This window comes from Archocentrus centrarchus, unplaced genomic scaffold, assembly GCF_007364275.1.
Source record: "Archocentrus centrarchus isolate MPI-CPG fArcCen1 unplaced genomic scaffold, fArcCen1 scaffold_41_ctg1, whole genome shotgun sequence".
NCBI classification, from domain to species: domain Eukaryota; kingdom Metazoa; phylum Chordata; class Actinopteri; order Cichliformes; family Cichlidae; genus Archocentrus; species Archocentrus centrarchus.
Window position 1 is genome coordinate 3,059,583 of NW_022060267.1, and position 24,211 is coordinate 3,083,793.

General features: G+C 44.3%; 1 protein-coding gene across 1 annotated transcript; it reads left to right on the forward strand.

Moving 5' to 3' along the window:
- The first annotated feature begins 11,597 nt into the window (after positions 1–11,597).
- LOC115776940 (nuclear factor 7, ovary-like) lies at positions 11,598–13,380 on the forward strand. Its single transcript, XM_030724739.1, has 3 exons — positions 11,598–12,730; positions 12,776–13,014; positions 13,373–13,380. Exons 1-3 carry the CDS (start codon positions 11,598–11,600, stop codon positions 13,378–13,380), a joined length of 1,380 nt encoding a protein of 459 aa, XP_030580599.1.
- Positions 13,381–24,211: the final 10,831 nt, after the last annotated feature.

Here is a 24,211-nt window from a genome sequence, read left to right on the forward strand (position 1 = left end):
GCAGGGAGCAGAGAGAGTGTCCGGGGGGGCTGTTTTAGGGTCTTCATGGCCCTCAGCCTGCACTGCTTGATCGTGTTTCTGCAGCTGCTCTCTGAGAGATGAGAGCACTCCCTGCAGTGACACTGCCTCCCCTGGGTCCACATGGCCTGATCATTCTGTCAGGGCTTGCAGGGAAAGGAAGGACCCAAATGCAGGAGCAAGCGTTAAAAGTCTAAAGTGTTTATTTCCACAAATCCAACAGAAAGTTTGGGGGCTTGTGTCTGGGGCTCGTCTCCAGCGCTCTGTCAGCCTCACACGTTAACAGAATCCAGCTCGGCGCAGCACACAAACAGCGATTAATCCACAGGACAAGAAGCAGGTGAATCAACAAGAGAATGTGCCGCATAGTTTGGCTACCTGGTAGGGGCAACGATTCAGCAAGAACTGAAGATTTCCTACGGCTTAACTACCCATCATGTGAGCATTCAGGAAAACCGGTGAGTGATCAGTGATTGTAATCAGGTGTGCAGCTCACTGCCAGAAGAGGCTGGTGGGAGGGTGGAGTGAACGCCAAGCCTGCCCAAAAAAACAACACACCCACACAAACAACACACTGCCGAATAATGCCGGCCCGGAGAGGGTGGGACCATGACAGATGGTGAGACAGATAGAAGCGAGTGTCTTGTTGTGGATGATGAAAACATGTGCAGAGCGTAAAACCACCAACATCAAAATCCACCTGAGAAGCTCACAATGGCTACAGAAACTTTTTATTTTATTTTATTTTATTATTTTATTAATTATTATTTGAATACCCATCATCTAGAAGATACTTGACCTCTTGTTGCATTAAGGTGCGCTTAGTGGGGTTCACCCTGCTGCTTAATCAGCTTATGATCACCCACATCAATGTCATAGTCCCATAGTTTGAGTGGGAATATCAACAAAGAGGATCGGGTTATTTTCGATGAGCTCTCAAACATCTGTCTGAGCAGATGTATCAGATTCTCTTAAAGGAGAAACCAGTGTGACTGAAGGGCTGGCCGAAGAGTGGAAGGACTGGCAGAGGCAGCTGCTGCACACTCCAAGTCAGGAGCTCTCAGCCTTAAGTGCAGAGCTTCCACCTCCAACTGCTGCTTTTGCAGTTCCACCTCCTTTATGCGCAGTGTTAGCTGCAGCTCCTCTGTAGAAGTTTGAAAAGGGAGACTTTGCAGTGAGGTAGGAGCAACAGCACCCAACTCAACTCCCTCTGCAGGAGTTGGCTCACTAAAAAAGCCCCTTTCACCCAGCTTTGCACACAGGAGCTCCTTCAGCTCTTTTTTTCTTCACATTTATTGGCACTGGCACATCAAAGAAGTTAGCAATAAGTATAAGATCACCTTTCTTACACCTTTTAAGTTTCTATCTTGTTGGACTTGAAGTAAACTTCTCCAACTTAAACTCCACACTGCCATGCCCTCACACAAGAAAAAACTGCCAACCAGAAAGGCAAAATTATTATTGCACACTTTCTGTAAGTCCTATAAACTTCATTTCACTTCTTAAATATCACTGTGTTTGTCTGCTATATGATAGATTTAACTGAAATTGCTGATCCAAACAACCAATGATTTAAAGGAAAATCATGGAAATTATCAGGAGTGCCCAAACTTTTGCACACCACATCATTTTCTTCAGACATGAGCTGAAGCAAAACAACAAAGCAAAGGTTCTGCGCTCCCCCATCCTCACCTAATTACTATATATTCAAATGTTATCAGTTACAGTTGCCAGAGGTGGTAAAAGTACAGGCATTCAGTACTGCAGTACAAATATAAATACTAGTAAACAGTGATGACCAAAATAAATACAGTTGATCATCTTCAGCTCTGAGTGAAGCAGCTTGTTTGCTCCACATGTGGATCAGTTGTGTGTTTCAGTGTGTGTCATCAGTGAGTGTGTGCTTGTGTGTGTCTGTGTAGATTCTCAGTTATCCAGGTCATAGTAGTCTCTGGAGCTTGAAAAAGGCGACTGGACTTCTTTTGTTTCTTGAAGACGTTTCACCTCTCATCCGAAAGGCTTCTTCAGTTCTCAACCAAATGGTGGAGAGACCCAGGTATTTAAACCCCTGTGGGCGTAGTCCCCTGGAGGTGGTTATGACCCTCTATTGATCATGTGCGTGAACACATGTGCCCAGGTGTGAAGGGGGCGTGGGTCATATTTAATCAGTGGTTTCAGTTGAACCCAATTTAGGACTCCGCTCCATTGTTTCCTGTGGCCTATTGAGGTCACTGGAACAAAGGTGTGAATGGGGGTTGAGACGTCTGGGAAGGGAGCTCAGGACAGCACTGTAAGCGGGGGAAAGTTGGTGACGTAATCCACCTCCTCTGTTCAATGATGGTTGTTCACAGTGGACATAGATGGCTTCTTTCACTCCTCTTTCAAACCATCTGTTTTCCCTGTCCAAAATGTGAACATTGGCATCCTCAAAAGAGTGCCCTTTTTCCTTCAGATGCAGATGTACTGCTGAATCTTGTCCTGTCGAGGTGGCTCTTCTATGTTGTGCCATTCGTTTGTGAAGAGGCTGTTTGGTTTCACCAATGTAGAGGTCCGAGCACTCTTCACTGCACTGAACAGCATACACTACATCGCTGATCTTGTGTTTGGCGGGTTTGTCCTTGGGATGAACCAGTTTTTGTCTTAGGGTGTGACTTGGTTTGAAGTATACTGGGATGTCATGCTTGGAGAAAATTCTTCTGAGTTTCTCTGACAAGCCTGACACATATGGGATGACAATGTTGTTCCTCTTGTCCTTCCCATTCTCTGTAGTTTGTGTTTGGCCTTCATTCCTGTGCATCTTAGCTGATTTGATGAAGGCCCAGTTGGGGTAACTGCATGTTTTGAGGGCTTTCTTAATGTGTGTGTTCCTTATGCTTCCCTTCTGCCTTAGAGGGAACACTTTCCGCACGGTGTTGTAGGGTCCTGATCACCCCAAGTTTGTGTTCCAGAGGGTGGTGGGAGTCAAAGAGGAGATACTGGTCTGTGTGTGTGGGCTTCCGGTAAACTTCAATGTTGAGGCTTCCATCTTCCTCGATAAGCACCGCACAGTCCAGGAATGGTAACTTGTTATCTCTGGTGTCCTCCCTGGTAAAACGTATGTATTTATCCACTGAGTTAATGTGACGAGTGAAGGCTTCTACTTCTTGGGTTTTGATTTTGACCCAGGTGTCATCTACATATCTGTACCAGTGGCTAGGTGCCATCCCTTTGAAAGAACCAAGAGCTTTACTTTCCACTTCCTCCATGTAAAGGTTGGCTACAATGGGAGATACTGGGGAGCCCATGGCACATCCATGCTTCTGTCTGTAGAATCCATCATTGTATTTAAAATATGTTGTGGTAAGGCAGAGATCTAAAAGTGCACAAATCTGATCTGGGGTGAAGCTGGTTCTGTTCAGTAAGGAGTCGTCTTCCTGTAGTCGTCTTCTGACGGTCTCCACTGCCTCAGTTGTGGGTATGCAAGTGAAAAGTGAAACCACATCAAAGGACACCATGGTTTCATCTGGATCCAGTACAAGATTCTGGACCTTGTTAGTAAAATCTGTAGAGTTTTCAATGTGGTGGGGTGTGATGCCAACAAGCGGTGATAAGATGGTGGCGAGGTGTTTGGAAATGTTGTAGGTGACCGAGTTTATACTGCTGATAATGGGTCGAAGTGGGACTCCTTCTTTGTGGATCTTTGGGAGTCCATAAATGCATGGAGTGGCTTCTCCAGGGTACAGGCGGTAGTAAGTGGGGCGGTCAATGGCTTTTTCCTTTTCAAGTTGTTGCAGGCAGCAAACAACTTTTTCTTGTAGTTGCTTGTGGGATCACGTCTCAAGACCTCATAAGTATTGTTGTCACTGAGGAGTGTAGTAATTTTGTTGTGGTAATCCGATGAATTCAGCACAACCGTGCACCTCCCCTTGTCGGCTGGCAGTATGGTGATGTTTTGATCCTTGCTAAGGGCTGTGATGGCCTTCTTCTCCTGAATGGTGAGGTTGGATGGAGGAAGTCTTGCACTGGAGAGAGTGGCTGAAACTTTCATCCTGATCTGTTCTGCTACAGGATGAGAAAGTTTGTTATTTCTTATAGCGGTTTCTGTTGCTGTGATGAGGTCTACTATAGGAAGCTGTTGTGGGGCTATGGCAAAGTTGAGTCCTTTGGCTAGCACATTTTCTTCTGGTTTGGTGAGGACCCTGTCTGATAGGTTCTTCACCCACTTTCCTTGGTTTCCATTGCTTATCGTGTCGTCCTGTTTGTTAACAGATGAATGGTATGCCTTGGTTTGCAGAGTTTGAAATTTACGTAGTTGTCTTTCCACCTCCAGGGGACTACGCCCACAGGGGTTTAAATACCTGGGTCTCTCCACCATTTGGTTGAGAACTGAAGAAGCCTTTTGGATGAGAGGTGAAACGTCTTCAAGAAACAAAAAGAAGTCCAGTCGCCTTTTTCAAGCTCCAGAGACTTGTGTGTGTCCTTGTTTATAGTCGGCTTCATGTGGATCAGCTGTGTGTTTCAGTTCCTCCATATTTTTGATGAGCAGCACTTTAGTTTGATCCATGTTCTACTGACTTTGAATATTTGACAGTTTGTAGCCAAGAGCTTTTACCCAGAGTCTGTAGGTACATATTAGATCCATGTGGTTGTCTCCCTGTTCCAGCAGTGCATCCTGCTAATAATAATGAAGGATCTAATTCCTTCATTGTTATGCTCTTCAGTGCCAACACAGTGCAGAGCAGCTACCTAAACTCTGCTCCCAGTGAGGTCGATTATCTCATCAATAGTTTTACATCTGTAGGATACATTTTAGGGGTCTCCATGTTCCTTTTTGACTGCAAATTAAAACCCAATTAAAACCATAGTTACCAACAAATCACAGGGTTGAGCAGGTTCTGATGCAGGCTGTTTATTAGACATCTTAGTTACACACAAATAGTTAAACAGACACAGACAGTAACATAGTGAAGACTGAGTTACACACACAGAGTAACAGGAAAGAAGAAAGAACCTGTTGATGAAGCTTCCTCATCACTCCCTCACACCGAGGAGAGCTGAGATTAAATATGAGTCCAAATAAAATCAAACTGTCCAAATGATCCATGGCTTCTCTTCATTGGCTCCCATTAAATCTAGAATAGAATTTAAAATCCTTCTCCTCACATACAAGCAGAGGTGGTATAGTTACCTTGAAAAAGTAGTCCGTCTACTGATTACTCCTTTAAAAAGTAGCTTAGTTACTTTACTGATTACTTAATTTGAGAAGTAACTAAGTTAGATTACAAGTTACTTTATTAGTTACTTTCAGCAGCGGCTGTGTTGTGCCAAAAAGTGATCGTCTGTCATAAAGTGATCCTGATGTTTCTGTGTTTTTATGTGTAATGTCTTTGCTTATATTGGTAAACAGAGTGCAGTCAGCATGATTTATGAAGGGCTTATATATAAAATGAAGAAATTTTTCAACAATCTTTAGGAGTCTGTGTTATTGTACCTACATTATAATCAATCCAGAGCTTTTTGGCCACTTCAAATATCTTTATAGATCTGTGATGTTATATTTGTTGTGATTTCTGCAGCTTTATGAGCCAGATTTATGTTTAAAAAGACATTTTTAATGTCAGTTTTTACCTTCATAAAAAACAAATGTATAAAAGTCACTTTGCCAAAAACTGAGTGCAGCTTCTACCTTGTGATAGAAATGCTGTTTCTGACTCACAATGACCTGATATCATTCATGAGAGATATGTTTGATATGCTTCACTGATTATAGGTCAACAAGTCATTTACAGCCGTTTAAATACAGGGAAGGATTTTTTTTAGGAAATACCAAAAATTGCTGTTTGGCAGACGATCACTTTTTATCACAATACCTTTTCTGCTTCTTCAGCCCCCCCCCCCCCCCCCCCCCCCCCCCCACTTACTGGTTTGTACTGAAGTCCAGCTTTTGTAGTTTGGGTGCTGGGGGGCTCCTGCATCAGCTGCAGCTCTGCTCACTCTGTAAGTGTGACTGCGCCGTGACTCCAGAGGTTTCCTCATATTTGACGTAGTGTTTTTGAAGCTAGATAGCACTTTGTCACCAGCACGGAGCGCACAACTAACCTTGATGCTGTCATTTTAGCTGACACAGACTCACAATAGTGCCTGTCTTTCAGCTAGAAAACGCACATCTCTCTCCTCCCTCCACTGTTTACCTTTGTGTCCCTGTGCTGTTGTTGTCCTCATGATGAAAACTGGACTGAACATCTGTCAGACGTCACTCCCCGAGACGCAAGAAGAAAACAAAAATATATCTTTGTACTGAGAAAAATGACAAAAATAGTAACACACAGTCACTTGGATAAGTAACTTTAATCTGATTACTGGACTGTAAATAGTAACACATTAGATTACTCGTTACTGAGAAAAAGTAGTCAGATTAGAGTAACATGTTACTAAGTAACGTGTTACTAAGTAACACGTTACTGACATCACTGCATACAAGGTCTTGAATAATCAGGCCCCATCTTATCTCAAAGACCTCATAGTCCCATATCACCCCAATAGAGCACTTCGCTCTCAGACTGCTGGCTTACTTGTGGTTCCTAGGATACTTAAGAGTAGAATGGGAGGCAGAGCCTTCAGCTTTCAGGCCCCTCTTCTGTGGAACCAGCTCCCAGCTTGGATTCAGGAGACAGACACCCTCTCTATTTTTAAGATTAGGCTTAAAACTTTCCTTTATGATCAATCTTGAAGATTGAAGATTCAAGATGGCGCCGGTGAGGTCAGCAGCCGTCGTACCTGCTCCTACGCTTTGTTTGTATATATTAGGTTTAGCTCTAATTTTGGACTTTATAATTCCGCCTGCTCTGTGTCATATCACGTATGACAGACAGACTCTTTTTAATATCAGAATACAGCACTCTGGCTGTATTCTGACACCTTTTTCTCCCGACCCGACTTGGCCTCAGGAGATACTGCGTTTCCAGTGGGCCAGCTCAAACAAAGGACCCAGGTCACGGACAAGGCCCCGAGGGAAAAGAGCCGGCGTAAGAGAGAGGCTGAGGCGCAGAGCGCACCAAACGCCACTGCCGAGCATCCTGTTGGCTAATGTCCAGTCACTGGATAACAAGCTGGACGAACTCAGGGCCAGGATACAGTTTCAGAGGGACATAAGGGACTGCAACATCATCTGTCTCACGGAGACATGGCTGACCCCCCTCATACCGGACCACGCCGTACAGCCGTCGGAGTTCTTCAGTGTTCATCGCACGGACAGAACGAGTGAGTCTGGAAAATCAAGAGGAGGAGGTGTGTGCCTAATGATTAATAACAACTGGTGTGACAGTAGGAATGTTGTCCTTCTGAAACAATCATGTTCACCTAACCTGGAGCTCCTAACCCTGAAATGCCGTCCCCACTACCTGCCCCGCGAGTTCACTTCTGTCATCTTCAGCGCCGTCTATATTCCACCTCAGGCGGACACAAACACTGCACTATCCGAGCTACATGAGGCTATTTCCACCTATCAGGCTAACCAGCGTGATGCGGCTCTCATCGTAGCCGGGGACTTTAACAGTGCAAACTTGAAAAAGCTGATACCGGAGTTGATTCAACACATCGACTGCCCCACCAGAGGAGAGAGGACCCTAGACCACTGCTACTCTCCATTCAAAGATGGCTACAAAGCAAAGCCTCTTCCGCCTTTTGGGAAGTCTGACCACACCGCTGTCCTTCTCATGACGAAATACAAACAACGGCTCAGGCAGGAACCCCCTGCTGTGAGAGAAGTGACACGGTGGTCTGATCAAACAGAGGCCGCTCTGCAGGGTGCGTTGGATTCAACCGACTGGGACATGTTTCGCCGCAGCGCGGGCGGAGACATCGAGGAGTTTACGGAAACTGTTGTGGGATTTATTGGGAAAGTTGTTGAAGACACTTCACTTAGGTGGACCATCAGGACTTTTCCCAACCAGAAGCCGTGGGTGGATAAATCTGTCCGCGACGCCCTGAGGTCCCGCACCGTTGCCTACAACTCCGGCCTCGCCTCTGGGAACATGGAGGACTACAAGGTTGCATCATACAACGTCCGCAGAGCGGTGAAAGAGGCTAAACATCGCTACGGCCGCAGACTGGAACAGCAACTACAACAGTCTGACCCCAGGGGACTGTGGCAGGGACTACGCACCATCACGGACTACAAAGCACCACACACACACCCGGTGAGTGCCGACGCTTCTCTGGCTGATGAACTCAACATCTTCTTTGCGCGCTTTGAGTCGGGAAGCCGACAGCCCGCTGCGCTCCCGGCCGGAGGGGCGGAGACACTCACTGTGACGGAGCGCGACGTGAGGAGGGCGTTTAGACGTGTAAACACCAGGAAAGCGGCTGGACCAGACGGTATTAGTGGACGTATCCTTAAGACCTGCACTGACCAGCTGGCACCTGTGTTTACACTGATATTCAACCTCTCACTGAAACTGTGTGTGATTCCCACCTGCTTTAAAAAGTCCATCATAGTCCCTGTCCCAAAGAAACCACACCCCAGCAGCCCCAATGACTTCAGGCCCATAGCACTCACCTCTGTGGTGATGAAGTGTTTTGAGAGACTCATCAAGACATTCATCACCTCCTCACTGCCCACCACCCTCGACCCACTACAGTTTGCATACCGGCCAGACAGATCCACAGATGACGCCATATCCTTCCTCCTCCACAAGACCCTTTCACACATAGACACTGGTAAGGGGAACTATGTGAGAGTGCTGTTTGTAGATTACAGCTCAGCATTCAACACCATAGTTCCCTCCAGGCTGGTCTCTAAGCTGCTGGACCTGGGCCTGGGCCCATCCCTGTGCAGGTGGGTTCACAGCTTCCTGACCAGCAGACCACAGGTGGTACGAGTGGGTCACCTCACCTCATCCTCCCTCACCCTCAACACTGGATCCCCCCAAGGCTGTGTGCTCAGCCCTCTGCTGTACACACTGTACACCCATGACTGCGAGGCCACGTCAGAGTCCAACGTCATCATCAAGTTTGCTGACGACACTGCTGGTGTGGGACTAATCTCTCACAATGAGGAGACAGCCTACAGCAGAGAGGTCTCCCGCCTGGAGAACTGGTGCCAGGAGAACCACCTCCTGCTCAACGTCAGCAAAACGAAGGAACTGATCGTGGACTTCAGCAGGAAGCAGCAGAGGGACTACCATCCACTTGTCATCAGTGGTGCTGAGGTGGAAAGAGTGGACACTTTCAAATACCTGGGAGTGACCATCTCACAGGACCTGTCCTGGACTCATCACATAAACATCACTGTGAAGAAGGCCAGACAGCGTCTCTACCTCCTCAGGCGGCTGAGAGACTTCAAGCTCCCACTCAAGGTGCTCAGGAACTTTTACACCTGCACCATTGAGAGCATCATGCGTGGGAGCATCACCACCTGGATGGGAAACTGCACCAAGCAGGACTTCATGGCCCTAAAAAGGGTGGTTCGTTCAGCTGAACGGACCATCAGAACCACCCTCCCCAACCTGCAGGACATTTACACCAAGCAGTGCAGGCTGAGGGCCATGAAGATCCTAAAACAGCCCAGCCACCCCGGACACTCTCTCTTCTCCCTGCTCCCATCAGGCCGGCGTTACCGCTGCCTGAGGGCTAAGACTGAAAGGTTGAAGAAGAGTTTTTACCCACAAGCCATCCATCTGCTCAACTCTGAGCCCTAACTGGACCATTATTGCACAGTGTAAATATTATAATTTAAAAAGTGTGTATAGTGTATAGTATATAGAGTATAGTGTATAGTGTGAATTACTTTTTTTTTTATTTTTATTCTTCTTATTTATATGTGTGTGTATATAAGGTTGCAGGTACAAATACATTTCACTGTGCATTGTACTGTGTATAACTGTGCATGTGACAAATAAACACTATCTTATCTTATCTTAAGCTTATAGTTAGGGCTGGATCAGGTGACCCTGAACCCTCCCTTAGTTATGCTGCTATAGGCCTAGGCTGCTGGGGGGTTCCCATAATGCACTGTTTCGTTTCATTCACCTTATTTACATTGTTTATACACCACTCTGCATTTAATCATTAGTTATTATTAAGCTCTGTCTCTCTCCCCCCTCAGCAGATGACCCCCCCCTCCCTGAGCCTGGTTCTGCTGGAGGTTTCTCCTTCTTTGAGTCTGGTGGAACTTATCACTTCTCAAAATGATTGAATATTTGTGACAAACAGGAATAGTTTCACAAGAACCATTTTTTTTCTTCTTTTTAAATGTTATTTGTTCTCATTTCAAATTTGACTCATATCTTTAACAAATGCATAATCAGTCATTTATAATCTTTCTGTCATGGTTTGGGGTTTGACCCAGTGTATCTGTCTCTGTATCCTATTATGTCTTATCAAGGTCTTTGTGTGTTGGTATCTTTCTGGGTTCCTGCCTTCCTGCTTGTGTCAAATTCACCTGTCTTAATCTTGATCTCTGTGTTTGCTACTTCCTGTTTTATTTTGATAGTGTCTTTGGTTCTTGTGCTTTGGGTTTAGCTTTGCTTCGTGTGTCCTTCCTTGCTGTTCCCCATGATCTAATTCTTTGATGTATATATTGTCTGTGTTTTCCATTTGTCCCCTTTGCGTTGTCGTTTCTGGCTCCTTGTTTGTGGTATGCTTTTCCATCTGTCTCTCTAGCTAAAGGGAGTTTTCTAGTTTTTGCTGCTGTCACTACCAGCAAATAAAGCTGAAGTTAAGTCAATCCTTTGTCCGTGTCCTGCATCTTGGCTCCATCCCCCGCCTACTACACAGCGGCCCATGATAGTTTCACTGTGTCACAGTATAAATACATTGGATGATGCAGTTTTAGACCAAAGATTCAGTGTGTGCAGTAATGTAATATGTTAAAAAGAAATCTAACATAAATTAGCAGCTGTAAGATTGTTTTTTCATTCATCAAGGACCAGGCGCACACAAAGAGCTCTGGTAGTCAGGAGTTTAATTTCTTGTGAGCACGGAGCGTAATACATACACAAAGAAGCTGTCTGCATGTGCTCACACGAGGAAGTTCAAAGGAGCGTTTTTATACACATGATTACATCCAACCACGTGACCTCATATGACAGCAGGAATGCAGTCTGTTCAAGGCAACTGTTCAAAGATCATACAAGGTTTCTTCCTCCTCACAGAGGCATTTTCCAGTATTCAAAAGCAATTCTGACAAACAACTTATACATAAGCATGTTATTATAACTAGGGGAATCTTCTGCAGCGCTTTGATGGTAAAAGTTCTCAAGCAGCTGTTTCATTGTTTTCATATACTGACCTGTGCAAGCGAAATGAGATCATCTGTTATCGCTAACTTTTACAGCTTCTGACAAGTTGATGTCTAAACTTTGGAATGAAACACACCCTGAGTTATAAAAACCAACACTGTTCTTATAGCAGCTTCACTGAGTGAGTCCAGCTACAGGAGAGAAAACTCCAACACTGCTGCTTCAAGCTGCTGACGCTCCACACACTGAAGGTGAGTCTGAGCAACAACACGACTCACAGGAAGTTTCAGTGAAGGTAGCAGAGGAGGGAGGGAGCAGGACTGACTGTACTTCCTGTTTGCAGCTTCACTAACAGATTCAATGGCTTCCAGATCAGAGGAGGATCTCTGCTGTCCGGTCTGTCAGGAGGTCTTCAGAGATCCTGTTCTTCTGTCATGTAGCCACAGCTTCTGTAAAGACTGTCTGAGGAGATGGTGGAGAGAGAGGACGACACACCAGTGTCCAGTTTGTAAGAGAAGATCTTCAGTGTCTGATCCACCTCCTAACCTGGCTTTGAAGAACCTGTGTGAGTCTTTCTTACAGCAGAGAGCTCAGAGAGCTTCAGAGGATCTCTGCAGTCTGCACTCTGAGGAACTCAAACTCTTCTGTCTGGACCATCAGCAGCCAGTGTGTGTCGTCTGCAGAGACTCACAAAAACACAGCGAGCACAGATTCAGACCCATCGATGAAGCTGCACAACAACACAAGAAGGAGCTTCAGGAAACTCTGGAGCCCTTAAAGAAGAAGTTAAAGGTTTGTGAAGAAGTTCAAGTGGAGTTTGATCAAACAGCAGAACACATGAAGGTCCAGGCCCGACACACAGAGAGGCAGATTAAGGAGCAGTTTAAGAAGCTTCACCAGTTTCTAGCAGAGGAAGAGGAGGCCAGGCTGGCTGCACTGAGGGAGGAAGAGGAGCAGAAGAGTGGGATGATGAAGGAGAAGATGGAGGCTCTGAGCAGACAGATAGCAGCTCTTTCACACACAGTCAGAGCCACAGAGGAGGAGCTGAGAGCTGAAGACGTCTCATTCCTGCACAGCTACAAGGCTGCAGTGGAAAGAGTCCAGCGCTGCCCCCTGCTGGATGATCCACAGCTGCCCTCAGGAGCTCTGATAGACCAGGCCAAACATCTGGGCAACCTGACCTTCAACATCTGGAACACCATGAAGGACATGGTCTCCTACACTCCTCTGATCCTGGACCCAAACACTGCTGACCCACGACTCATCCTGTCTGAAGCTCTGACCAGCGTGACAGGAGGAGAGAGGAAGAAGCTTCCTGATAATCCAGAGAGGATCGAAAGGTTCTGGTCTGTCCTGGGCTCTGAGGGCTTTAACTCAGGGACTCATACCTGGGATGTTGAGGTTGGAGACAGTACATGGTGGGCACTGGGTGTGTTAGCAGAGTCTGTCCAGAGGAAGGGACGCATACGATCTGGATTGTGGAATATAGGGTTATATGAAGGTAAATACTCAGCACACTCTCCATCAGCTCCAAACACTGCTCTGTCAGTGCAGAAGAAGCTCCAGACCATCCGAGTGAATCTGGACTGGAACAGAGGAAAGCTGTCGTTCTCGGATCCTGATAATAACTCACACATACACACCTTCACACACACTTTCACTGACAACATGTTTCCATACATTTTTACATGGGATAAAGTGAAGGTCTTACCACTCCAGATATCAGTGTCAGTGCAACAGCGGCCTGTGCCACGAAGAAGGATGTCACCTCATCCAGGTAACTCCAGGGGTAACTCTGGGTCTTCAGTACTAAGGCGGTTCACTTCTTCCTGGGGGACATTGCCATGATAACTTACAGTGTGAACCTATGTGTATCAGTATCTACAAACAATTTTGCAGCAGTTTTATTGTTCTGAAAGCATTAATAAAGGATCCTAAAAATGAACACAATACTTTCTGATCAAATTTGCACATAGACTATTCTCACTGTTTCTGCTGTTTTCTCACATGGAAACTTTTCATTTCACCAATTCTTAGTGAATGACTTCCAGTTTTTTGTGTGTGTGATTATTGGGCTGCTGTTAGGAAAATAAATTCTGTGTTTAGTATAATAAATCATCTCATTCTCCATGTAGGTTCTTAGTCATCCAGGTCATAGTTGTCTCTGAAGCTTGAAAAAATAGCAACTGGACTTCTTTTTGTTTCTTGAAGACATTTCACTAATTCTCTAATTGACTTACTTACTATTTTTAAAATGTACACATTTTTATACATTCTGTTTCATTTTCTGTATATTTTTAGAAGTTCAATTTTATATTTTAGAAAGTGTGACTTTCTACAGAATGGCACTGAACAGGAGTGGCCCTCCAATCTCATTGTTCTCTCATTCTGTATAATGACAATAAAGGAATTCTATTCTATTCTATTCTATTTTATTCTATTCTATTTTATTCACCTCTCATCCAAAAGGCTTCTTCAGTTCACTGTAGAAGCCTTTCAGATCAGAGATGAAATGTCTTCAAGAAACAAATAGAAGTCCAGTCACCCTTTTTTTAAAGCTCCTGAGAAATCCCCTAGTTATAATAACATGCTTATGTATTAGTTGTTTGTCAGAATTGCTTTTGAATACTGGAAAATGCCTCTGTGAGGAGGAAGAAACCTTGTATGATCTTTGAACAGTTGCCTTGAACAGACTGCATTCCTGCTGTCATATGAGGTCACGTGGTTGGATGTAATCATGTGTATAAAAACGCTCCTTTGAACTTCCTCATGTGAGCACATGCAGACAGCTTCTTTGTGTATGTATTACGCTCCGTGCTCACAAGAAATTAAACTCCTGACTACCAGAGCTCTTTGTGTGCGCCTGGTCCTTGATGAATGAAAAAACAATCTTACAGCTGCTAATTTATGTTAGATTTCTTTTTAACATATTACATTACTGCACACACTGAATCTTTGGTCTAAAACTGCATCATCCAATGTATTTATACTGTGACACAGTGAAACTATCATGGGCCGCTGTGTAGTAGGCGGGGGATGGAGCCAAGATGCAGGACACGGACAAAGGATTGACTTAACTTCAGCTTTATTTGCTGGTAGTGACAGCAGCAAAAACTAGAAAACTCCCTTTAGCTAGAGAGACAGATGGAAAAGCATACCACAAACAAGGAGCCATAAACGACAACGCAAAGGGGACAAATGGAAAACACAGACAATATATACATCAAAGAATTAGATCATGGGGAACAGCAAGGAAGGACACACGAAGCAAAGCTAAACCCAAAGCACAAGAACCAAAGACACTATCAAAATAAAACAGGAAGTGGCAAACACAGAGATCAAGATTAAGACAGGTGAATTTGACACAAGCAGGAAGGCAGGAACCCAGAAAGATACCAACACACAAAGACCTTGAGAAGACATAATAGGATACAGAGACAGATACACTGGGTCAAACCCCAAACCATGACAGAAAGATTATAAATGACTGATTATGTATTTGTTAAAGATATGAGTCAAATTTGAAATGAGAACAAAAAACATTTAAAAAGAAGAAAAAAATGGTTCTTGTGAAACTATTTCTGTTTGTCACAAATATTCAATCATTTTGAGAAGTGATAAGTTCCACCAGACTCAAAGAAGGAGAAACCTCCAGCAGAAGCAGGCTCAGGGAGGGGCAGTCATCTGCTGAGGGGGGAGAGAGACAGAGATTAATAATAACTAATGATTAAATGCAGAGTGGAGTATAATGCCTGTAAAACACTGGGAATACCACTGTCATAGTTTCTGTTTGGCATTTTCACACCACGTGCGGTGCCACACAGTTAAATAGCATTTAGAGTAGGGGTCCTCACATCCAGGCCTCGAGGTCCGGTGTCCTGCAGCTTTTAGATGTGTCCCTGATCCAACACACTTGAATCAAATGGCTGAATGACCTCCTCAGTATGCAGTCAAGTTCTCCAGAGTCCTGCTAATGATTCTATATTTGAGTCAGAATGGCTGGCCAAGAAAGCTAATGTTAGCATTTGGAATCCCTTGAACAATGCAGTGCTCAGCTCTGCACAACATTAGCTAAAGTCAGTTATATAACACAAAATATAGATGTTACATAACACAGACTATAGGAAGCAGCACTTTGAATTGCAAGATTTTACCGGGCTCTGTCAAGCGACCGTGTATGCCTGAGGGTAAAAGTGGGATTAGCAATAAAGAGTCTGTTGAACATAACTAGCAGACACAGGAAAACTTAGTTTAAGTCACAGGTTCCTTCTGACTCTTCTGTGAATTCGTCAGAAACGGGAATCCGCTATGGGCCAAATATCTTGATAATACCCGATAGTTCATTAGCTGGCGGACATATATTTAGCAAAGGCGTAAACTATTAAATATGGGGAAACAGACATCTGCCCTTAACATTTCTTTATAGCAGTCCTTGTCAAATAAAAGCTGGCGATTACACAGCCAAATTCTACCTAACATATTTTAAAAAATGAAGTACAAATAATATTAAATTTAAGTCACCACCATTAAGGCCTTTACACACCGGACAGTAAATTCATGTGAATGTTTCGTGCGTTAAAAATATTTTTCGGACTCTCCTGTTCTTAATGCAGCTGTTCACACCAACCGCGTGATTTCACAGGACGAATCTGCAGCATTTATTTTTTCAGATCAAGTTCGATTTTTCTGACTTTCGCAAGTTAACAAACAGGTCTGACCAATCAGAGCGCTGCATTTAGCAACACGTGAGGTCATAGCTCAAAACTCACACTGATGTACTGAATATGCAGTGATGTGGGAGCAATAGAATCAAACTATTTTACCTCAGACTCACAGCTACACGCTGCTGCTGCGGGTTAGTTGGCCCTCTGAAATGATTCTCTGCCTCCTCACATGTGATCCCAACTCTGCCAACAATCAAACTGCCCACTGACGTCCTGAAATATGTGCAAAAGCGGCCGTGATGCAGCTTTAACTCCGGGAAGAAACCATGAAACTCTCCCTGCTGCTGCTTTCTTATATGTTGGATGAACCCAGAATGTGTTTCTTCCTTCTTTGGTTTAGAAACATCAGGGCCTCATTACATCATCGTTTGATGTCAACTTCATTTCTTTCACAGTGCGTTTTATGGGGACGATTTACAGTGGCTTGAAAGTATTCATACCCCTTGAACTTTTCTATATTTTGTCACATTACAACCACAAACATAAATATATTTCACTGGAATTTAATGTGAAAGACCAACACAAAGTGGTTACAATTGTGAAGTGAAAAGAAAATTATACATGATTCAAAACATTTTTACAAATAAAAAACTGAAAAGTGTGGTGTGCAAAAGTATTGAGCCCCCCTGAGTCAGTACTTTGTGGAACCACCTTTTGCTGCAGTTACAGCTGCAAGTCTTTTAGGGTATGTCTCCACCAGCTTTGCACATCTAGTGACTGAAATTTTTGCCCATTCTTCTTTGCAGAACAGCTCAAGCTCAGTCAGATTAGATGGAGAGCGTTTGTGAACAGCAGTTTTCAGATCTTGCCACAAATTCTGGATTGGGTTCAGGTCTGGACTTTGACTGGGCTGTTCTAACACATGAATATGTTTGGTTTGAAACCGTTCCATTGTAGCCCTGGCTTTATGTTTAGGGTCGTTGTCCTGCTGGAAGGTGAACCTCCGCCCCAGTCTCAAGTCTTTTGCAGACTCCAACAGGTTTTCCTCCAAGATTGTCCTGTATTTGTCTCCATCCATCATCCCATCAACTCTGACCAACCTCCCTGTCCCTGCTGAAGAGAAGCAGCCCCAGAGCGTGATGCTGCCACCACCATATTTGACAGTGGGGATGGTCTGTTCAGAGTGATGTGCAGTGTTAATTCTCCTCCACACATAGCGTTTTGCATTTTGGCCAAAAAGTTCAATGTTGGTCTCATCTGACCAAAGCACCTTGTTCCACATGTTTGCTGTGTCTCCAACAGCTTCTGGCAAACTGCAAACAGGACTTTTTATGGTTTTCTTTTAACAATGGCTTTCTTCTTCCACTCTTCCATAAAGACCACATTTGTGCAGTGCACGACTAATAGTTGTCCTGTGGACAGATTCCCCCACCTGTCACTGCATGAAAAGTGGGTTTTCGACAGTTTCTTGTATGTAATATTGCCGCGCGCCTTGAGCTTTAGGGCTCTCAGCAGGAGGCTTTGGTCAGAACAATAAACTGTAGGGAAACTGCCGTGGACTCTCTGTGTCAGTGCTCCCTCAGCTCCCCCCCTCTCCTCAGGTCTAGGACAGGCTCTCATATGTAAAGGAGGTTTCTGTGAGTCATAGAAATGCAAATCAACTACTCACCAGGGGTCACCAGTACTCACCAGTGGTCACCAGTGGTCTACCCCTCCCAAGTTGTAACCAACATATTTTTATTTTGAGATATATATAATCAAATTTACATTATCATCTTTTAAGCCTTTTTCCATTTCAATGTGACTACACAAATTATTCTACAGCGAAACATTCAAACAAGACTAAACTCACAAGAAATCATTCTAATTTATAAATTAGTATTATCTAGTTAGAAATATACTTTTGGACGTTTTCAGCTTTTGTCCCTTTTTCCAATGAGGCTGTGAGCTTCTGTCTGTGAGCTTCTGTCTGTGAGCTTCTGTCTGTGAGCCTTTGTCATGGAGTTTTTTGTGAACCCTGAACTTTAGTGGACTGAGGGAGATAAACAAAGGCTATAACTTGATTTTGGTGACACTACAAGCATTATTTTCATTTAAAAGCAAACTCAGTTTTCAGTCTAATTCACTGTAACTAAAAGTCTGTCACACCATCATCCTCTCCTGTGCAGTGGCTTCCCAGCTAGCATTGAACATTCAGACAACATCCCATGAACGCTGCTATAAACGTTCAGTGAATGTTCACATGCATTAATGACATTAAAGACTACCAAGGCAGATGGAATAAGAAAACATAGAAACATTTAAACTTTTATTTTGAAATACATGGATGTACATAAGAGATATCAGCAAAACCTTCATGAGAAAAATGTAAATGTAAAAGGTAAAAGATAAATACATTTTAAAAAAAGTAAAAGTTTTAATGCAACAGTCACCTTCTCAGTTGTCCTGCTTAAACAGACAGTGGATGTGTGTCTTCCAGCTCATAGGGGGTCGTTTTGACTGTTGGGTTTTCTCTGTATTATTGTAGGGTCTTCACCCACAATACAAAGCGCCTTGAGGCGACTGTTTGTTGTGATTTGGAGCTATATAAATAAAATTGAATTTACTTGAAATGAATTGAATTCTGTGTGGCAGCTTCCTCGCCTGTGATTGGACAATACAGATCACGTGCAGGATCACGCTGAAGGTCTGCAAGACCAAAGGAAATCAGTGAGGTCGTTCTCTTCCCTTCAAACTGAATGGCGTTCTTTGTCTACGCTGCTTTCCTGGTACAATGGAGGACGTCGTCTATGTTTTCAACACCCCAGAAGCTCCTGGTGAAAGCGGGCCTCTCTACCGGCCAGCTTCAACCAGCCCCGCTGCAGACGAGAAGACACTGCTGGCTGCAATGAGTGGGTTATCTCCTCAGTTAACTCAAGTTTCTACTAGGGCAGCTGAAAGACAAGATGGCGTCTATTGTGTAGAGACTCGATGCTCTGGACTCTTAACAAAGAAAAGACGGCAGCACAATCCGAAAACTGCGGTAAGACTTGGTCGTTTCTAAAACATAAATACTAAGAGTGGAGGAATGGTCACAGTAAGCTGACAGACGTATTGTGATTTGGTTTCTTATTTTTATTTGGTTTCATCTTATAGGAAGCAGTTCCTGCACAACTCTGAATCCAATAAAAGCCGGTATGATCCTCTGCAGAGGTAAGAATCAGAAACAAAGCAGCAGTATTCAATGTGTGGAGGAGAGAAGAACTTCAAATGTTTCTACTCTTATTTATTTTCACTTTTATTTTCCACAGACTGTGTTCGCCTCACAACGCGAGTGTGAGTGTTCCTAATGCGTGGACCGTGATTTGATTGTGTGTAAGTATCTATTGGTGGTGTTTGTGTGTTTTTGCCTGGATATGTTTATGTATACACTGTGTTTATGCTCTTTATTTACAATGTACAAAAATGTTTTCCAGCTTCTTGTTAAACCTACAGACGGTCCGCCGCAGCTTCCTCTACAGTCAGCCTCACGTTCAGGAAAAGCAGCCATTAAAAATCCTGCCCGGTGACGTGCAAGAAGGAAGCAGGTAAGACGTGTTGGATTGTTTTGTTGGTCTGCTGTATTTGTGTAGTTAGCTTGGAAATGCAGTTTTATTTTTGGAAAATATTACTTATTTATATAAACTCTGGCTTCTTTTGAACAACCCAAAATATCTATAAAAAGGTGAAAATAATTAACACTGAATGTTTATAGTTTTAGCAGCTGTAACATTTTGGGACCTAAAAGATAAAAAGTGTATAATCAGTTTAAAGGTGCCTCAAGGGTTAATGACCAAAATCACTGAAGTACTTTTATCAGTGTTACATTTTTTCAAAGTACTTGTTCATTTGTCTTTTATTCACAGGATGCAGGAGTTGGTACTTTGTCACATAACCATTGTTTTTGATGACAAAGATGGGCTGATTACATTTTTTTGTTTGTTTTTTGCATTCAGGGTCTTCTTCCACTTCCAGTGTAGTTTCCTTTTCACAATATTTCATATACTTTCATAATGACTTAATGTGTGCTCTGTGTCAACAGCTGCTGGAGGCGAGGGCGAGTGTCCTGGCAGTGAAGGAGGTTGCCTTCTGGGACGGTGTCACCACTGACCTTATGTTGGATGAGGAGGATGGCGTCTCAGAGGGCGTGTCGGGCTGGATTAAGACCCCCAAGCTTCCCCAGCCAGGAGCTCAGTGACCTCTGAGCCAAACTGCAAGACAGACTAGAAGCTCACCCTAAATACAACACTGTGCACCATAAGTGTTTGTATGCTGGACCATGCTCTGAGAGAAAGCCACCACCACATGGCCCAGAAGTATCAAAGCATTATATGTCATAATGTTTTTGTTTTCTTTATATATATATATATGGATTATATGATGTGTGTGTGTGTGTGTGTGCATATTGCTTTATAAATAAAAAAAAAAAAGTAATTCAAACTTGTGCCTCACAATTTGTTTCTCTTAATTGAATTCCTTTTAGTTGAGGTTATTAGCATGGCATGAATACAACATAACATACAAGGTATATCACAGAAATAATAATTAAAAATAATTTTTATTACTGGGTTATTATTTATTAGGGAGGGGCTTACCCAGGCCTGTCTTTATAAAGGCCAATGGGGGACAGATCTACCAACCAATCACATGTGAGCGATGAATTGTGATGTCATTGGTTTCATCCAATGACTGAGAAGCCACGTGGGTCTGTTGCCACTGCTTCGGCTTGCAGCGCTACTATTCATATGTAAAGTAGAGTCGTTAACACCTCCCGCCTGCCGGCTCCCCCCGTACCTCTACCCCCTGCTGCTTCTGGTGGTACGTAAACAACCATATTCATCTCAGGCGAACGAAGATGCGCTGCCCCGTATGCTGACGAAAGCTGACGATAGCTAGCGGCGCCCGCGTCAGTATACAGGGACGGATATGCCTCTGTTCGTGCAGTGGAAGCAGCACGGGTTACTGCACAAACTGGAAAAACATCAGGAGGCACACCAAAACTGTCGGGAGATGAGGCTGCTGGGGACACAGAAAGCTCCCTGTTCAAAGTCCTAGGTTTGCCACCTGTCCACACTGCACTCCCAGCCAGGTCATTTCCCAAAATCAGGTGTACCCCATCCACTGGCAACCGGGATCATATCCCCACCACTACATTACTGAATCACTGAGCCGCGCACTGTGATGTATAAAGTAACTTTGGTGGGTCAGCACATACTCATCCGCAAGAGCAGCCGTTTCAGATGGTGATGTCACCTTACATTCATTTATGTAAGTAGCAACCGCTCAGGTACAGAATTTTCAAACTTCTAACACCATGAAGTTACAGTAGTAGCATCAGAAGCTGTAGACCAACGGCTAAATGCAAGAGTAAGATCACGAACAAACTCAGAATAAGTCTGTGAATCCATCTTTTTTCTAAACCGAAACTGTTGGCGATATGCCTCCGGAACAAGCTCAAACATTTTCAGCACTGCAGATTTAACCGTGGCATAAACTCTACTGTCAGCCACACTCAAAGCTGAAAATGCCTCACGTGCTCTACCCATCAGAACACACTGCAACAGCGAACACCTCTCCAAATCTGACCAACCTCTAGAATCTGCTATTCATTCAAACAGAGTGAAATAAGGGTCCACATCCGAGTCATCAAATTTAGGCAACAGGCAGAGATTTTTTGCAACATCAAACTGAACTCCAGAACCTGGAACTGGTCTATTGGAACGTCTCAACTTTTCCAGCTCCAACTGCATCTGTAACAGCTCCCTCTGCTGCTCAAAAGTCAGTGCAGGTGGACCAGATTGATAACTAGCGCCCTGATCACTAACAGCCTGCATGCAAAGAATCCCTGCCTCCAACAGACCGTGTTTTAAACCAACCCTAACAGAATCTTTCAACTTTTTATCAGATATGTCAATTTTGTAATGGTCAGCTATCTCAATCAACTGTTCCTTAGTACACAGTTCCAATGCCAATTCTGAAGGAGCCTGAACAAAACTATGCAAAACAGAAGCCATTTCCAACAAATTCCAGAACCATGAACAAATTCACAAGACAAGCAACCCACTGCTGCCAGACTGGGTCTAGCATAGGAGACACACCCCACTATACAGCAAAACAGCTAATTAATTGCACTCCAGGCTTCGTGCAGTCACATGTGTGTGTGTGTGTGTGTGTGTGTGTGTGTGTGTGTGTGTGGGGGGGGGGGGGGGGGGGGGGGGGGGGGTGTCTTATGCACACAAACACAATGGAATGAAAAAAGTAACCAAAAACTGGTCACCCTCCCCATCCATGGAGGTGCTCCCAAGCCGATGCTAGGGAAAAGGGAAGAGGGAAGCTCTACCCACGTTCACTGCCACCTAAAAACAAAACACCACAAGCGTCCTAACGACACTCCCTGACTAACCTCAGATGGGGAGGACTCCCACCAAACACAAACCCAGTACAGGCCCAAAGTGAGTCACAAATCCAAATAGCAAATGCTAACCAAACAAAAGGAACCAATGCCCACTGCTCACTCCAATCAAAATGGCCCAACCAACCCCCCCAAACAAACAGCCAGGGAAACAAAACCAGGACCCAAAAAAACACCTAAACAATCAAAGTAGCCAAACAACAATGAAACCAAACATTTAATGAGCCCCCACGTTTCACAGGCTGACTCAGAGCCCATAACAAAGAATGAGGGGAGGCAAAGGTATAGGGCAATCAGATTAGTTTTATTTAAAAATATATAAATCAAAAAGAAAGGTAAATGTGGGATGTGAATGTGTCAGTATGTCCAGTGTATGCAGTGCATCTGTGAGTGGACATGTATGTGTAGTGATGAGAGTGTGAAACCAAAGCTTCGATACGTGCTTCGAACCCTGGAAGTTTGCTTCAGGACGAAAAAAATCACGACATATGACGTCCGAAGCAGGAACTGCTTCGTTCTCGGACTGAATCAGCTGACTGGTTCAGGTGATTCGCTGGTTACGAGTGAAGGAGCGAGAGCGAGACAGTCAGCCAGGTTCATACTTGCACAGTTTTAGTGTTGTTATGGCCAACAATTACTGCTGAGTTATAAATTAAAGATGACCTTTGCTGGCACGTGATGACGGACGCTGTCGTATCAAGATTAACGCAAAAGCGGTAGTTACACAAGCACAGCCAGTTAGTGCCATGTTTTCCCAGCACTCTGCTCAATAACGCAACACACACATTCATCATCTTTATGTGTAATAGAACCTGATATCATGATATTTGGTCGTAACGTGTGTGCCTCAAACAATGCAAAGATGCTTCAGATCATTGAGGTGTGTGAGCGCGTGCATGCAGGTGTGTAATTGAAAGCATTGCACTTTTCCAGGAGAGGGCGCTATAATTGAAGCTTCGAGTAATGAACCTCCATCCATTCACTTCCGCTTATCCTGGTCAGGGTCGCGGGGGGGCTGGAGCCTATCCCAGCTGGCATAGGGCGAGAGGCAGGGTACACCCTGAACAGGTCGCCAGCCTGTCACAGGGCCAACACAGAGAGACGAACAACCTTTCACACTCACATTCACACCTATGGGCAATCTAGAATAGCCAATTAACCTAACCCCAGTAAGTGCATGTCTTTGGAATGTGGGAGGAAACCGGAGTACCCGGAGGAAACCCACGCAAGCACGGGGAGAACATGCAAACTCCACACAGAGAGAGGGAGAGGCCTGGGCCAAGGTGGAATCGAACCCAGGCCTTCCAGATGGTATTCTATCTGTGAGGCAACAGTGCTAACCACTGCGCCACCGTGCTGCCCAATGAACCTATTTTCTAAAAAATTGTTCAAGTGGTTCAGTGCTTCACAAAAGCTTCATTTTCTCATCACTATGTTGCTACTTTCCCACCGCCGAGGAACCGGTTCATGTGCCAGTGCTCGTGCCGATCCCAGTGAACCGGCGAAACGCTTAAGAACGGGCCCGCGTTCCCACCGCGTTTCTGTGAACTGCTCCTTTACGTATGAGTGTGGGCGGGTCCTCGTCTGGACACGAAGCCGAAGCGCACAAACGTGGGAGAACACGCTCCCCTTTCTGTGCTGCAAATACGTTTTAGGGTCCAAACCAAACTACTGCAGCATCTGTGTGCAGCACAGAGGGAAACACAGACAGCGATTAGAGCAAGACGACAAGTACGCACTTTGTGTCCTTTTATCTGTGATATGAACTGATACAAAGCAGCAAGTTCAGCCTTAGAGCCCAACCTAATTCACAGCCGTGAAAATCGCTTCGCTTTTCTCCTGTAATACACATGTAATATGGTAGAAAACTTGATGTTGAG